The sequence below is a fragment of the Nothobranchius furzeri genome, chromosome 17 (assembly GCF_043380555.1).
Source record: "Nothobranchius furzeri strain GRZ-AD chromosome 17, NfurGRZ-RIMD1, whole genome shotgun sequence".
In the NCBI taxonomy this organism is placed as follows: Eukaryota; Metazoa; Chordata; class Actinopteri; order Cyprinodontiformes; family Nothobranchiidae; genus Nothobranchius; species Nothobranchius furzeri.
The window spans coordinates 33,981,777-33,996,797 of record NC_091757.1 but is presented as its reverse complement, the minus strand read 5'-3'; the positions used below and the strand labels follow the sequence as shown (position 1 = coordinate 33,996,797).

General features: G+C 39.4%; 1 protein-coding gene across 3 annotated transcripts in view; it reads left to right on the top strand.

Annotated features, from left to right (window-relative positions):
• The window catches only part of dock5 (dedicator of cytokinesis 5), an 83,971-nt gene that overhangs the window by 45,932 nt on the left and 23,018 nt on the right, over nucleotides 1-15,021 (top strand). For 2 of the 3 annotated variants that reach the window (XM_070546520.1, XM_054731312.2), the window contains exons 12-21: nucleotides 5,249-5,391; nucleotides 5,559-5,684; nucleotides 5,819-5,943; nucleotides 8,995-9,093; nucleotides 9,261-9,333; nucleotides 9,423-9,526; nucleotides 9,740-9,920; nucleotides 10,235-10,332; nucleotides 13,994-14,083; nucleotides 14,871-14,971. In XM_070546520.1, coding sequence (XP_070402621.1) covers nucleotides 5,249-5,391; nucleotides 5,559-5,684; nucleotides 5,819-5,943; nucleotides 8,995-9,093; nucleotides 9,261-9,333; nucleotides 9,423-9,526; nucleotides 9,740-9,920; nucleotides 10,235-10,332; nucleotides 13,994-14,083; nucleotides 14,871-14,971 — 1,140 coding nt within the window. The remainder of the gene's footprint in view (nucleotides 1-5,248; nucleotides 5,392-5,558; nucleotides 5,685-5,818; nucleotides 5,944-8,994; nucleotides 9,094-9,260; nucleotides 9,334-9,422; nucleotides 9,527-9,739; nucleotides 9,921-10,234; nucleotides 10,333-13,993; nucleotides 14,084-14,870; nucleotides 14,972-15,021) is intronic. The other variant, XM_070546521.1, reaches the window with a different exon arrangement.

Genomic DNA, 15,021 nt, shown 5'->3' with positions numbered 1-15,021 from the left:
AGTATCTTTTTTTCATGGGAGCAATGTGACTTTGCCTTTGTTGCATTTCAAGGACTTATAAATGAAGAGAAAAATCCTCTACAAACTTGTGCTGTTCTCAAAGGCAGGCATCAAGACCATGCTTTCATTGCATCTGCACGGTAGGGGGGATCAGGATGTTGAATTTTCTTGGATGGAAGAGCCTCAAATATCCCTACTGATCCTTGTTATGTAAACCCTTACTTTGCTTGTGTAAGAGCATGTTTCTCTTCACTGGTTCATAAACTGTTGTCCTCTTGAGGACCAACGGATAAACAAACAACATATTATAAAGACTCAATAGTAATTGGGATGCATGTGATGTTTGCAGGATTATTTTAAGTATTAAATCACACCTCTGAACTCTTTCTGTCCTGACTAATGAATTCAGTTTCAGTAACACCAAATTACCTTTTTGGCTCTTCTAACAATGCATAGGATAAATGGAAAATAGGAAAACAAAAGATCAACCTATAAGAATTTTAAAAGAGCTAAAGATGAAAGTAACAGCAGCAGAACATAGATATTTACTACGTTCAGCTGCTCCAGCATCCTGGAACACTGTTGTGGATATTCAGTGCTCCAAACAGCAGGGAATCTCGTTTCTCTTGCCAATCGGGTGGCTGTTTACTGCTTGTTATGCTGCCAGTCTTTCCACAAAGACTGTATAGATATTTTTAGTATTATAAATCTACCCTCTGGATCTGAAACTGTGTCCAATACTGTGAAATTGATGTTTTTGTGTATTAAAATAGCTACATCTCTTTGCCTAGAGTTATAGCAGGCAGAGAACATGCTGGGAAACTCAGATGTTTTAAGTTCATTTGCAGATGTGGCAGATCTATGGGTCTCTTGTTATAATATTACGTCTGCTTGCACTGTTTTTAAATGATCAAATTTTTTAATCTCTTCTCTCTGGAGCCAGCTCCATGTATGTTCCATGAGACAAACCTTAGTGCACCCATAGATGTGTGTGTGAGTAGCTAGAATATGACGCCTTCATGTGTAGGAGATAAAATAAGTAATTAAACGCATACATTAATCTGATAGTAAATAATAGAGAGTAAGTAATAAGGGCATCATTATAATCATTATCATTTGCAATATTAACAGATGTTGAAAGAGTACTAAAATTTCCTACTCAAGTACGAGTACCAATACTTTGATAATTTTTTACTCAAGTACAAGTACTTGCTTACATTTTTACTCAAGTAAAAGTAAAAGTAATCGTAAATAAAATGTACTCAAAGTAAAAGTTACTTAGTTACATTTTTGTCGGCGTAAAGATGGCTACATCAGTGCAAAACCACAACACCAGTTCACAACACGCTCGCATGTGCACGCGCACACACAGTTTGATGGAGGGATTTCTATCCAATCAGTGAGAACAGGACGTGCACATTGATTGGACGAGGTTTTTCTAGGATTGTAGGTTTCAATTGTGATTAAAATTGTTCTTTATTTTGAGAAAAAAATTGTTAATTTTTAGATGCCATCAGTGTGTGAGGTATCTCAATGTTCTCTTGACAAAACTCTAACATGGGACTGTGCTCTAACCTGTCGCATAACAAGCTAAATGAAAGTCAAACATTTCTAATGTACCATATGACAGCTGTTAACGCTGGCCTTGCCCTGCTTTACCTCTACATTACAGTTCCTTTATCCATGTCCATCCTAGAGCTCCTCTCTGACCTTCATGCTTATTTAGAGCAGCTGATTTTTAAAGTTAGCAGAGTTCATCCTTGGTAGTGGGTTCACTCACTCATTTAACCCTTCACCACTGAAATCAGTTTGTTCATTCCAATCCTCCTAAATAATCCTCCAATCACCCAACTGGAATCCTTAAGGGTCCCGTAACGTCCATCCTGTCAGAACAGGCCTTGGGAGCCCAGGTGTTACTAGAACTAATGGTGTCTCCTCACCAGCGTGAGCCTCCAAACTGTGAAGGTTGGTCTCCAAACATGTACTTCAAATTCATCCATCTCTTCTTGTAACACTTTAACATGTTTTAAAAGGCTTGTATCATGATAAGTTCCACCTCCCAGACCAAAGATAGGTACAATATAAAATAAAATATCATCATAAACACTGCAGAGACGTCATTATTTATGAAGTTTATGTTATTTTCCTGAGCCATTACTTCAGCCAAGATATAGGATGCATGGATTTGATGAAACCATGCTGTCTCATTCAGTCCTACATGTGTAGCACACACACACACACACACACACACACACACACACACACACACACACGTCATGACTAATTTAACTACATTGAACTGCTTTTGTAATAATTTAATTTCTTATTCTGGAGTAAAATAAAGAAACAAGCTAAATCATCACATATCTGTGAAATCAAGAAGCATCTTCTGAGTTCAAACACAGGGATGGAGCACAATGTTTACACCTGAAACAGTATTAGGATGTTTTGACTCACAGAGGCCTGCAGGTCTTCTGTTTTATGAGCAAAGCGCTGGAAATCCGCTTGTTATGAGTGCTAAACGTTATTTTGCCGCTTCCGTGCGGAGCGGTGAAACACATTTCAAACACGGAACCGAGTCTGGCTACCGAACCGAGCAGAATTCTGATGACGTAACACCAGTGCGCGAAGGTGCATCTTCCAACCCAGGAGAGGAGGTAAACAGCGAGTGGATCACTGGGACTGATGTTTTTGAGCAAAAGTGTACACCCACACCCCCCACGGTTTAGACGCGGTGCTCATGCAGGTGTCTCTTTCTGTTCCGACGCTGCTACATGCAATATTTTTTATTTATTAAGTCAACAATTTATTTTTACTCAGTTACAGATATGATTTAAAATGTAGCAAATTACAATTATTTTTTAAAAACTTACTCAAGTAAAAGTAAAAGTACAGCTTTTAAAAACGACTTAAAAAGTAGAAATATACAAAAAAGCTACTCAATTACAGTAACGTGAGTAAATGTAATTCGTTACTTTCCACCTCTGAATATTAATAATAAATAATAGTAGCAGCAATATTGAAAATAATGATCATATTTTAACAATATTAATATAAAGATATTAATGCTGATAATGATTAAGTATAAATAATAAGAAGAATAATAAGACAAGCCCAACAGTGTTTTTAAAACGCCTTATGCTACTTATCGTGTGTGACTGTGCATATGGATTCTATATATGTATGTGTGTGTGTCTGCGAGCACGCACGTGTGCGTGTTGCTGCAGTGTAGAAAAAAGAAAAAAGCTAATTGTGCCATGCAGATGTAAAGATCCAGAAGCAGATAAAACAGGGAAAGAGAGGAATTATAAAGGTTAAGAAAAGGAAAAAAGAAGAAAGAACAAAAAGTGGTGTGGGTGTGAGGTGGTGAGGGAACAGGTGAACATATCTAAACAGATCTAGCAGCTATAAATCCTGACGTGTTCAAACCCAGTGAATGCTGTCAATAATAATAATAAAGTTGTACCTGATATTTGTGTAATAAAGCCAGTCTGTTACTCCTCGTTCTTTGTAGATCTTACTGTCCACAGTTTATCTACGGAGATCTCAGCCCTATTTTTAAACGTAGCACTGGTGCAACATCTTTGAATTACTATTTTCTCCAGAACTTTATTGAACAAAAGTAAGTTACGTGTAAGAAAAATGCTTTTTACTGGCGCACAGTGTGGTAATCTGGATGCAGTGGAGGAAAATAAAGGAACCAGCAAAGGCACAAAGGCAGAACCGGTCCAAAGTTTGGGATCAAAAGTGCAGCTACACGCAGATTGGCTAATGCTAAAGCTAACGGTTAGCAGTCTCACGATCAAGTGGCTCACAGAAAAATATAACTCACAAACGCTTCTATATTTGAACATAATTTTAACCGAATTATTGCCAACCCGTACATAATTGACATGCCACCATTACATTGTTAGCAGCAGAAATTAAATGTTATTAGCATTTCCAACACAAATGCATGTTAATGAAATGCATTATATTTTACTGGATATATTTATATGTTATTTTTACTAAGATGAGTGTTATTAATACAAACCTAAAATGTTACTGAAATGTAGGTCAAATATTTAAAAATATTTTAACTGTAAATATCAGATGGGAAAAAGGGAACTAAACACCAATCTAATGCATATTATTGAGTCTTTCATAATAAGAGTGTGTTATTTCAGTCTGATAATTTTGTTGTTTTATTTCATATTTTTTAGCAGCAAACCAGTTTTGTTTCACTTGAAACGTTGTCAAATGGAATATTCTATTAATCAACAGAAGCTTAGATTAGAACACTTAATGAAAAAATATGTTGCCTTTAAAAAAGTGAGGCAGTTGAATGCACAGAGTATGCATGTGCTGGCGCATGGTCGGGATGGTACCACCTCTGTCTCAATTTGAGCCAGGAAAAACCCTGTGATAGGATGGGACACACCTTCTAGAACATTCTAAAATACCACTAAATGATTTCTAAAAATCTATTGATCATCAGTGTGTCTTTGATTAATGTGAGATGGGCTGTTATGTTGTTTTTGGTCTACAGTTTGACCTTAGAACTTTCCCATGGATGTAAGTTTGATCCCTGCATTTTACAGCTGAACCACCTTTGACTTTAACCTGAACCAAGTGAGGTCTGTGGTGCTTCAGATTTAGTTCCAGGATCTTTTGTTCTTGAATCTTCTTAGACTAGAGCATGAAGTGTTGCTTTTTTTTAGATCTTTTAGCCTATTTCATGTTGTCAGACAACATCTTTTGAGGTGATTTGTTAAATCTACCGGTGTGGTAATAATCAGGCCTGTAGATTTAAGAAATCCCCTCAATAGATATTGTCTGACACATAAAACATTGTAAACATAGCAGTTTTTAAATATTTAAAATGTGCAAATTCACTCAAAGACACTTTGTTCAACAGCTGATTAGACAACTTGCAGACAAAATAATAAACTGCAGGATTGCAAAAAGGTATTTGAGCTGCTGTGAAAATTGTGATTTTTGTCCTGAAAATTTAGATATATTATTTTAATCATTTAATAGTGTATTTCAAATAATCTTCTTTATTCTTATACCTTAGTGGGACTCAAGGTGTTTAGCGTTTCTCTTTTGTAGCCACCCAAAGTAAGTGACACGTTCTGAGGGATAATGGTACATCTTGCCAATAATTCTTGAGCTCCTCACGTTGCCTCTGCAGATCTTCCATCCATTTATTTGTCACCTGTCAGAGATGGTGGCAGCTGATATTTCTTATTCCTTATGTCTCCCTCAGGATAGCTATGGAAACCTACATCCGCCAGAGGCAGCTCATCATGTCTCCTCTCATTCCTTCTAGAGTTATAGGAGAGAATGAGCCGCTCATGGCTGTCTTCAACAAAGTCATTGCCACGCGGGAGGTCAATCACAAAGGCCAGGGTACGATGAAGTGTTCACAGACAGAGCTCTCCCCTGTGATTTTTGAGGGCTGCTCTAAATTAACCTATTTGTTTTGTAGTGTGTGTGTGTGTGTGTGTGAGAGGGATCTGCATGACGTACCCTTTTAGTGCCTGCCTCATTGAATTTCTTAACATGTCTGCCGGCAGGGCTGTTTGTGACCCTGAAGCTTCTCCCAGGGGACCTCATTCAAGTCAGGAAGGACTTCCCTCACTTTGTAGACCGCAGCACAGCGATCGTCAGGAAAATGGGCTTCCCAGAGATCATCCTCCCAGGTGGATTAAAGACTTTGTTGCTGGGCATTGCCCTACACTGTCTGTGATCATGTTCATTTCAATTGTGCACAGAGCCATGAGAGGCGTGTGGATTCTGAGCCCATCCACCTGATGATCTCCTGTTCTTTCTCCAGGAAACGTGAGGAATGATATTTACGTAACCTTGCTTCAGGGAGAGTTTGACCGTGGCAAAAAGAAGACCCCCAAAAATGTAGAGGTCATTCTGAGTGTGCATGATGATGAAGGCAATCCAATTGAGGTAAAATAGCTGAGTCACGGCCACAAATAGTCGATTTTTCATTTATAATTAAACTATTTGTGCTATCACACAGGTATGGTTAAGATGTAACTTCCCTCTCTTTGAATGTTGATGTTTTATGACTCAGGGCTGAATAAACGACATTATCTGGGTAGAATCATTTCTAAAAAACACGGTAAATTAAAGACCTTGTAGGACCGCATATCGCCCACTGCCTTTCACACCAGAATTTCAAACTTGAGATCATCTAAAGTTGACAAATGGAATCATGGCTGTTCGGATCCAAGTCAGGAAATAATGTTATATTGTATTTCAAGGCCTGTTGGCACTCAAAGGGTGTGTTATGAATGATTATCAGGTCCATCCACATCTCTCTCTAACTCAATTCCTGTAATTTATTATTATGCCACCAACACTGGTGATCTCTGATAATGGCTAGAGATACTAGCTGAAACATGTCTGGTAAAAATATATTTTTTACACAACTGTGTAAGAAAAACACAAGAAGTGGATTATGAATGTGAAAATAGTCTTCTTCCCTATTTCCTGCATTAGTCGCTGATAGAAAATAGACAAGGAAACACTTGGATTAGAAAAGCCAGTTAGATCTGTGTCACATTGAAAATAAGCATTCAATGACTCACCCATCTTAGTTTGTGATGGGGAAGGCTGTTGCTTTAGTGCCCAGGAGAGAGCAGAGCGAGTCTTGTCTAGTAGAAGCTAACCATTAGCAATAGCATCTCCAAAATATGGCAGAATTCCTTCAGGCTTGTTACTTTGAGATAAGCAGCATTATTACAGAGCAAACTGAGTCAGTGGTAGAGTCACATTGCTGTTAGCCAGTGAGAGACCAGAGGTGTAAATATCAGGAAGTAAGAATCCAAAACCTCTTGTCTTCTGCTCACCACTCCTCTGGCATCCCAAATCAGGTGCACCCCCCTCACAGAGGTCGAGTCACAAGGCATTCATTCATACTAGTGACCTCTGAAAAAGTACCCAAAAAAATTATTGAACTTGGTCTTTAAAGAGCAAATTGCAGGTAAAATTTTTTTTCTAATTCATATAAAATGCTGTCCAAAAATACTTATAAAATATACTAGGCCACTCATATAAATAAAAAGTGGCCTTTCTCAGCAAAGCTTCTAAAAAGGCTCTTTTTTTCTAAATCTGAACCTCTGACGTAACCAAAGGCAGTTCGAAGCTAGGCTGCCTCAGCTCACTGAGAGTGGGTAGTTTTAGGGTAGAGAGGTCATGTTATCCAGTCAGTGTGTGTAACTAATTTTGGATTGTGTTCGTGTTGATAAACTATCATTTGTGAAGGCTGTACCAACTCCAGCCTGTCTGGACATCGAGTCCACAGGTTTCCAGATAAGAGGAACAATGCCTCTATCTCCGTGCCTTTGGGCGTTTTGTGCAGCTGAAAAGACGGGACATCTGTAGCCCACATCGGTTGGTACCGGGACAGGGAGGTCCACGCTGGGCTCCGGAGACCCGTGGCAGAGTTTAAAAAGTTAAATGCAGATTTTTGGAGTTCGGATCACAGTCAGAACCAGGTCAGAACTGACCACCAGAAGAGACGTGTGGCTCAGTGGGCCAGTCGAGCTGGTTTCTGCGTCGGAACCAGATCAGAACTGCTGCAGACCTCCAGGAGAGGATCATGCACAGCTTTTAAAAATACCAGCTGGACTGGCTCGCTGGTGTCTGGGCCAGATCCAGCTCACAGAAGCCTGCATGAGCTCCAGAACCGGATAACAGGCGTCTCTCTCCCTCTCTCTAAGCACTAAAGTACGTTACGTGAATGGATATTAACGAGTATGAGACAGCTGACAGACGCTCGTTAGTATTAGTATTATATTAACTGACCAATACTATTGTAATTGTCTGGTACATGATAGTAATCTGTTCAATAATGTGATGTTGGCACTCGAGTTTAAGCTAGCTAGCATCGTTAACTCACCTGCTGCTCCCCCGCTGCTTCCCCTCAATCTCTCTGCTTTGGCCGATTGCTTCTCCCTCTGGTTTGTCTCTGCTCTCTGGGATGTGCAGCAAACTCATAACTTAATGGTTTTGATCCATTATAAGTAGAATTGTAAACATTAAAGGTTTCCTTTGTGTCAGAGCTGCATTAGAATCCATATTTTTTCTCTGGATTAAGCTAACAGGACTCCCTCAGCTGACGTCACTTGGTTTGGCAAAAAAATAAAAAATAATTACTTTCTCACAAAAAAGACTCTAAAAGCCTAAATAATATATGTATGTGTAAAAAGAAAGGTTTTAAACAAGTTTCTGTTATGTTTCTCTAAACATTGGTTCATGGGAGTCTCTAACCTGCAATTTGTTTAACAATACTGGCGAAAACCATTATCACCTGCCTTTTTCTTTTGGGTGTTGATAAAAATCTCAGGTCATCAAATATTTGATTAATTAAATTGATTATAAAACATGAAATAATGCACAACATTATTATAGAATATAAACACAAATAATAATGCAGTGAGACAAATTTTTCATTGTGTTTTTTAGTTGTTTCTAAAACCAGGTTAGTCTGTTGCTTAAATTGTTTGTTTCTAACGTTAGAATGAAGAGGAGTTGGTCCATGGTTTTGTGACTATAAGCCATAACTCCTGTGGCATGCCCTTAATAGATAGCGTGTCAGGTGGTTCACGTTTTATGTGGGTCCATCAACATGTGAGAGCCCTGATTTATTTACTTTTCATGGCCAAATAACAGGAAAATTAATGAGTCTGACATCAGCCTTAGCTATCCTTAGTTACTTTTGCGGCAGCATGCTGACATGTCAGAATAAGATGGAGAGTGACATAAATTATCTGATAAAACAGCAGCATCTATTTCAGCACAGTCTCAAAAGACCTGCTCACACGGCTCCTGTTTTAATCATTTTCTTAGCAGGTTTACGTCTCCAGCTATGCTTCCATTATTTTATATTTCAGCTGTAAATATTTTTCTTGTTGCCAAAGTGGGTTTGAAGCTCAGCACGAAGAAAATGAATATTGTTGTCGTGTAAAACTAATCTCCTTTCATTTTGTGCAGAAAGCAATATTTCCTGGCGCTGGCTATGATGGCATAACGGAGTACAGGTCCGTCATTTACTACCAGGTGAAGCAGCCTTGTTGGAATGAAACGGTAAAGGTAAGCTCATGTTATGGATCCACCACTCTGCACATGTCATATCTCATGTTGTCTAATTATTTTCCATAGATTTTCTGTAGCTCAACATAATCGTTTAGGAAAATTATAGGTATAATATTCTGCTCATACAAATTTCCTTCCTTTTGTGTACATTATTCCCCTTAAAGGTTACAATTCCAATTGAAGACGTGTGCCGCTGCCATCTCAGGGTGATGTTTCGACACAGATCCTCCCAAGACTGTGAGTTATGGTTATTTCCCTGGAAGAGCATGTTTATAAACAACTAGTGTTGGATTTACTCCCAATTTATGCCCCTGTGTGTCCTTCAGCCAGGGACAAATCAGAGAAGCCTTTCGGTATGGCCTTCGTCAGGCTAATGAGAGGAGATGGGACCACGCTAAAAGATGGCAAGCACGAACTTATCGTCTACAAGGTAGTGTCACAGGATAATATTTCAGTATTTGTATTACAGGTTGAATTGAATTCACTGAAGGTTGGTGATCCAATTATGCAAAAATCTGTTGTGAACCTCAGACTGTGGACAGCTGGCTTATACATCAATCTCTGGCCAGTCGATAAATATGAGGTTACATCTCCATCAATCAATGTGCTCCATGATTTATTCTATGTGCTATAAATTTCTCAGGTTGATGTGAAAAAGGTGGAAGATGCAAAGGTTTACCTCACTTTGCCGGCAACCTGGGCTGAGGTGGAGGAAAAGGAGAAGCAGACGGGGAAGCAGTTCCACCATTCGGGGGCTATTCCTATGACTAAAGACAGCTTCCAGATAGCAATGCTCACCTGCTCCACTAAGCTGACCCAGAACGGTACTGCCAGGCTCATTTCTAGTTTACCCAACCCCCCAGTCAGGAAGTCAATGATAATTAAAATGCATCTTGTCAGGAGTCATCTTTAGGAATCCAGTGAAGGACGAATTTGCAGCCCCTCAACAGATCGCTTTAAATTTAATTAAGCTGATCTGTGTTGCTAATACTTTGCTGATGTTTCCAGACATGGGACTAATTATGTTGTTATTGAAATTTTAAGCTCTTAACTCAGTTACCTTCGCTTGTGTTCTAACACAAGCTAGGTTGCCCTTATAGGATCTGTTGTTGGGTGTTGATGTATTTTCTCTCTTTAGTGGATCTGCTTGGTCTGTTGAACTGGAGATCTAATCCTGAGGATCTTCAGCAGATTTTACAAAGACTCATGGAGGTGGAAGGAGGCGAGATTGTCAAAGTAAGTCCACACATTGGTCAAAGTTGAGGACAAAAGCATGAGACCAGGACTCAACTGCTAGTAAAACAGCCCTAGAACAATTGCTTTTTCAATTGGAAACTTGTTTGAGCCTCTAAGATACAAAATAAACTTTGTTATAGCCCAAAATGTCTCAGTAGCCTAGCCTGGCAAGCCAGACTAAATAAATGTATTATTTAGCAACGCTCCGTTGATGGCTCTCGGTTGTGAGGCGGGTTCTACCGTTGTCTTTCAAATGATCTCCGCATGATACTGGACAATGAATGTGACATACTCACCGCGACAGCCATCGGTAAATGAGGTGGTCCGCAGTTGAAGAAGGAGAAAACATATTTTTTTCTTTAAGAAAAAAGCACTTAAATACATCTATCTGCTCCTGATTCTAATGAAGCCCAAGTTCTAATAGTCCAAAATTGATGTAAAAGCCGTTTCAAACGAGCTGTCGCCATCTTGTTTCACTAAGTTGCATCATCCCACCCACCAGGCATGCAGAGTGCCCTGATTGGCCCACAAAGCAGATAAAGCTCTGTGATTTGTTCATTAAGCAGATAGGGCACTATGATTGGCCCACCATTATGGACCAATCACAGCTCTTTGTGTTTGAAACCCCTCTAGAGAGCTGTGATTGGCCAGCCTGAGTGCTGTTAGGAGCTGCAGAAGTTCCAGTGGAGTGTTCCTAGACCAAACTTTGCAAAGCAAGAATTTGGTCTAGTTCACTAGGCTACCAGTAGCCCTGATAAATGGTCAAACAGAACCCTTAAAAAAAGCGTTACAATAGAAAGACTGTTTTCCCAGTAAATGAGCTTCCTGCTGATTGGTTGGTTTACCTTGATGGCTCTATGAAGCAGCCTGAAGCTAGAAACTGAGTACAGCTGTGTACATCACTCAATAGGCAGCTGTGGATCCATCTGGCATTCATTCAAAGTCTGGATATTCCCAATATATCTTGAAATGTTACACATGTGCTCCCAAAATTCTTGTTTGTTTTCCTCTCATCCAACAAAGACGCTAACAGTAGATCATGCTGGCAGTAAACATGGCATGGGCTTGCGTTGTTTTGCGGCTAGCAGCACTGTAACATCATTTACATTTTGCCGATGTTGAAGTGGGTTGGGCAATGCAAATGTAAGGAGGTGTGTCTAAGCCTATGATGTGTTATTCCAGCCTTTCTCAGAAGTGATCGTTTCTCAGTGGCCGTTACTACATTAGTCCTTTAGATTGGAAAGCAGCTCAGCAACGGCACAGACTTGTTTATATGCTACACTAAACTCCCCAAGCTGCCTTTATTCAAAAACAACAACAACATAAATGCGGTTCTGAATTCTAGGACTGCTTTATACAGTATCACAAAAAAAAAAAAGACTTGTTACTACGTCTCACCCATAGGGACTTAAGATTTTGGGGTCTTATGAACAATCCATGTTATGAAATCAGAATTTGAATCAAGCTCGTTAGTGATCCACAGACCAGTAGATGAACACGGTTTCTTACATGATTCTGTACTAAGGTGTAAGTATAGCAGCTGCATGTGATGAATCATGTTTACTACATCACAGCACCAATAAAATAGAATCTATTTACTTGTTAGATGAAAAGTAGGTTCATTTTCTTTTAAGCATCCAATAAAAAATAGAAGAAAAGTCAAAGGTTTAGTCATTTTTGTGTGTTTGGATCTCCAGTAGACTTTTATTTTGGTAAAATGCTTTTGTCTTTCCTGCTGTTTAGTGGAATTATTTTCTCTTTAGAATTTGGAAAAGAGTTCTGCAGCAGCGTCTGCTTTTAAACACCAACACTCGAGTTTCACCTCGGGCAGCGTCATATTAGAAATAGCATTGTTTTTCTTGAATGTTGCTAAAACAATATGGCAAAACTCACATTTTCCTCAGGCCTCTTACGGAGTTCTGTCACGACAAAAGCCACCATCATCTAAAGCAGGTGTGGACATCAGGGGCAGACTCCATCAGATCAGCATGCACATGCATGTCACTTGGAATAAATACCAGACTGGTTTATTGTGAAGCTAGCAGTTAGAAATATTATTCACATTGTTATTTTAATGACAGTTTTGTTGCAATATATTGTGCAGCCTTAACTTTACTTCCATCATGTGGATCAACTGATATCCCAGAAGAAAAAAACATGTTAATTTATATCTAAGTATTTATAGAATATAAAAACATTGTGATGCTAATTTGCAGAAGTTTCTTCTGCTTGACAAATGTTCCTAAAATTTGCTCTAGATTTAGTTCTTGTGTTTGATGCTGATTATGCTACAGCACTTGGCATCCAGGGAATATATCGACTCATTCACTGCCAGCCGTTTTCTGAATAGGAAAAGCCATTCGCTGCCAGCGTTGTTCAGCTTTTTCACTGTTTTTTAAGAGTCACAGAACGTTGTGCACTAGGATGATGTCCACACCAAAACTAACAAAATAAAGAGGAGGCTCACCTCTTACATCAGGGAGAATCTGCGCGTTTCAAGCGTTATCCGTTCTTTCATAATCCGTTGTCAAATTCTTATCGGCAGAAGCTTTTCCGGTTTGCATCTCCCTTTTTTTACAACAACGGCCCAAAACGATCTCCTATCACATTGATTTTCTGATTGCTGATCACATCACCTGTGACGTATGCGGATGAAGATCGACTTCAGAACTGAGATGTTTGCTCACACGATGCGAGGGCTTGTTCCGACGCCCACTTAAGTAAAAAATGCAAATGACGACTTAAGTCATCATTGGCAGTGAACGGTTGGATTTAAAATAGCGACTTATTGTCAGTGGCAGTTAATGAGTTAAATTAATAATATGCAGTAATACTTGAACTTTAGTTTAGAAGAGCATCTGGCCACGATGTCTGAAGAGAAAAACTCTGGCCCCTCAACATATTTAGTTGGAGACCCCGGGTGTAGAGGCTGAAAGAACACGTTTCCAATTGTAGAAAAGTTATTCTAGAGCACCTTTATATTAGCCTGGCCTGCCAGACTCATCCTCTGTTTAATTATACATAGAGAACTAGATCGGTTACCTGCTGGCAGAGAGGCACATGAGGGGCGGGACCAGCCGGCTCAAAAATAACCAATCAGAAAAACAGTGGAAATGCCGACTGTAACGCTTGACTCTGCAGTTTTTTAGCTGTAGTCCAAAATGGCATCTGGTGATGGCACAAACATCTTCCTTTAGAAGAAAGGCTGTTAGCGCGTCTACTTGTTGAGGTTTTAAAGACATGTCCAAGTCATTTAGAACAGAGGTAAGAGCTGCTGTGAACTTTGCTTCAAACGCCATGTTTATGAAAAACTGAGCGTTGTGCTGTGCGACGTACACTGCTCAGCGCTGATTGGCTCAGTTAGAATTCTCAGGAGGTGGGGTTATTGGAATAGGAAAGTTCCCAGACCCAATGCTTCCCATAAGGAAGCAGGGGGCTGGCTGGTCAGGCTACTTTTAAATGCATATATTGAATAATTTGCTAGTTACAAAGTGTAATCTCACCAAAATCACCTCTGCTACCACTTCAGCTGATTACACAGATGCTTCGAACTCAGAGTGGTGCGTGGTTTTATGCAGAGTTGGTCGTGGGCATCTGTTGTGAGAATATCTATTTGAACCAAAAAGAATGCTGGTTTTACTGGTTTGTGTTTCGTCCACAGTTCCTTCAGGACACTCTCGATGCTCTGTTCAACATCATGATGGAGACTTCAGAAAAGGACACTTATGACACTCTGGTGTTCAATGCCCTGGTTAGTCTTTGGTAAAACCATTGTTGGTATAATTGTCAGTCAAGGAAAGTTACAAATATTTAGCTTCATTCACATGGAATGCAAATAAAAACACTTATATGGTGGACGCATACACAGAGAAGGAGGCTGTCAGTGTTGCCTACTGTGATAAAAGCATTTCCTTTGACTGCTTTTTAGTAGCAGCCTTCAAGTGTTAAGACATTTAAGGTCATGGTTTAGGCCATTACAAAAAGCTTGACAGAGGATTGAAATGCATCAATCTCACAAAATATAACTCTTATGCCTCAGAAATGGATTGTCTGGGTCCTACTTTTTCTGTGGCGTCTGCAAAACTGATGAAAGGAAAGAAACTTTTGTTTCTGCATTATTTTTTAAAATGTTTCATAACTCTTTGTGGCACTTTGCATATGAGGAGCCTAATGCATCACCGTGCTTTCAAATAGAACTGAAATATGGGGACCGTCAGCTCCATACTTAAATGACATTGTGTCTCTCGCCTTCATGTGAATTTCATGCCTTCATGTGATTTATTTAAAACAATAATCATGTTGCTTCTTGATGTTGTCTGACACTTTGTCTTTAGCACTTCTCTTGCAAAACAACCAAATCCGCAGTTGCAGAAAGTTATTAGTATTAGGGAACCCCTGATGCAGCGCAGATACATCATCAGCAGCAGAGGACAAACCTCTTAACTGTAACACTGGTTTTCTGTGAATCCTGTTTGCTCATGCGGTCAAACTGTTTTACATAAAGCTCTGAATTTGTTTCCCATTTTTGTGTTTAACAGGTTTTCATTATCAACCTTATTGGTGACATTAAATTCCAGCATTTTAATCCAGTCCTGGAAACTTATATCAACAAACACTTCAGTGCCACTCTGGCTTACATGTGAGTACAGCGCTCTTGGTCGCCTACACTTGTTGGCTTTTATTTTTAGT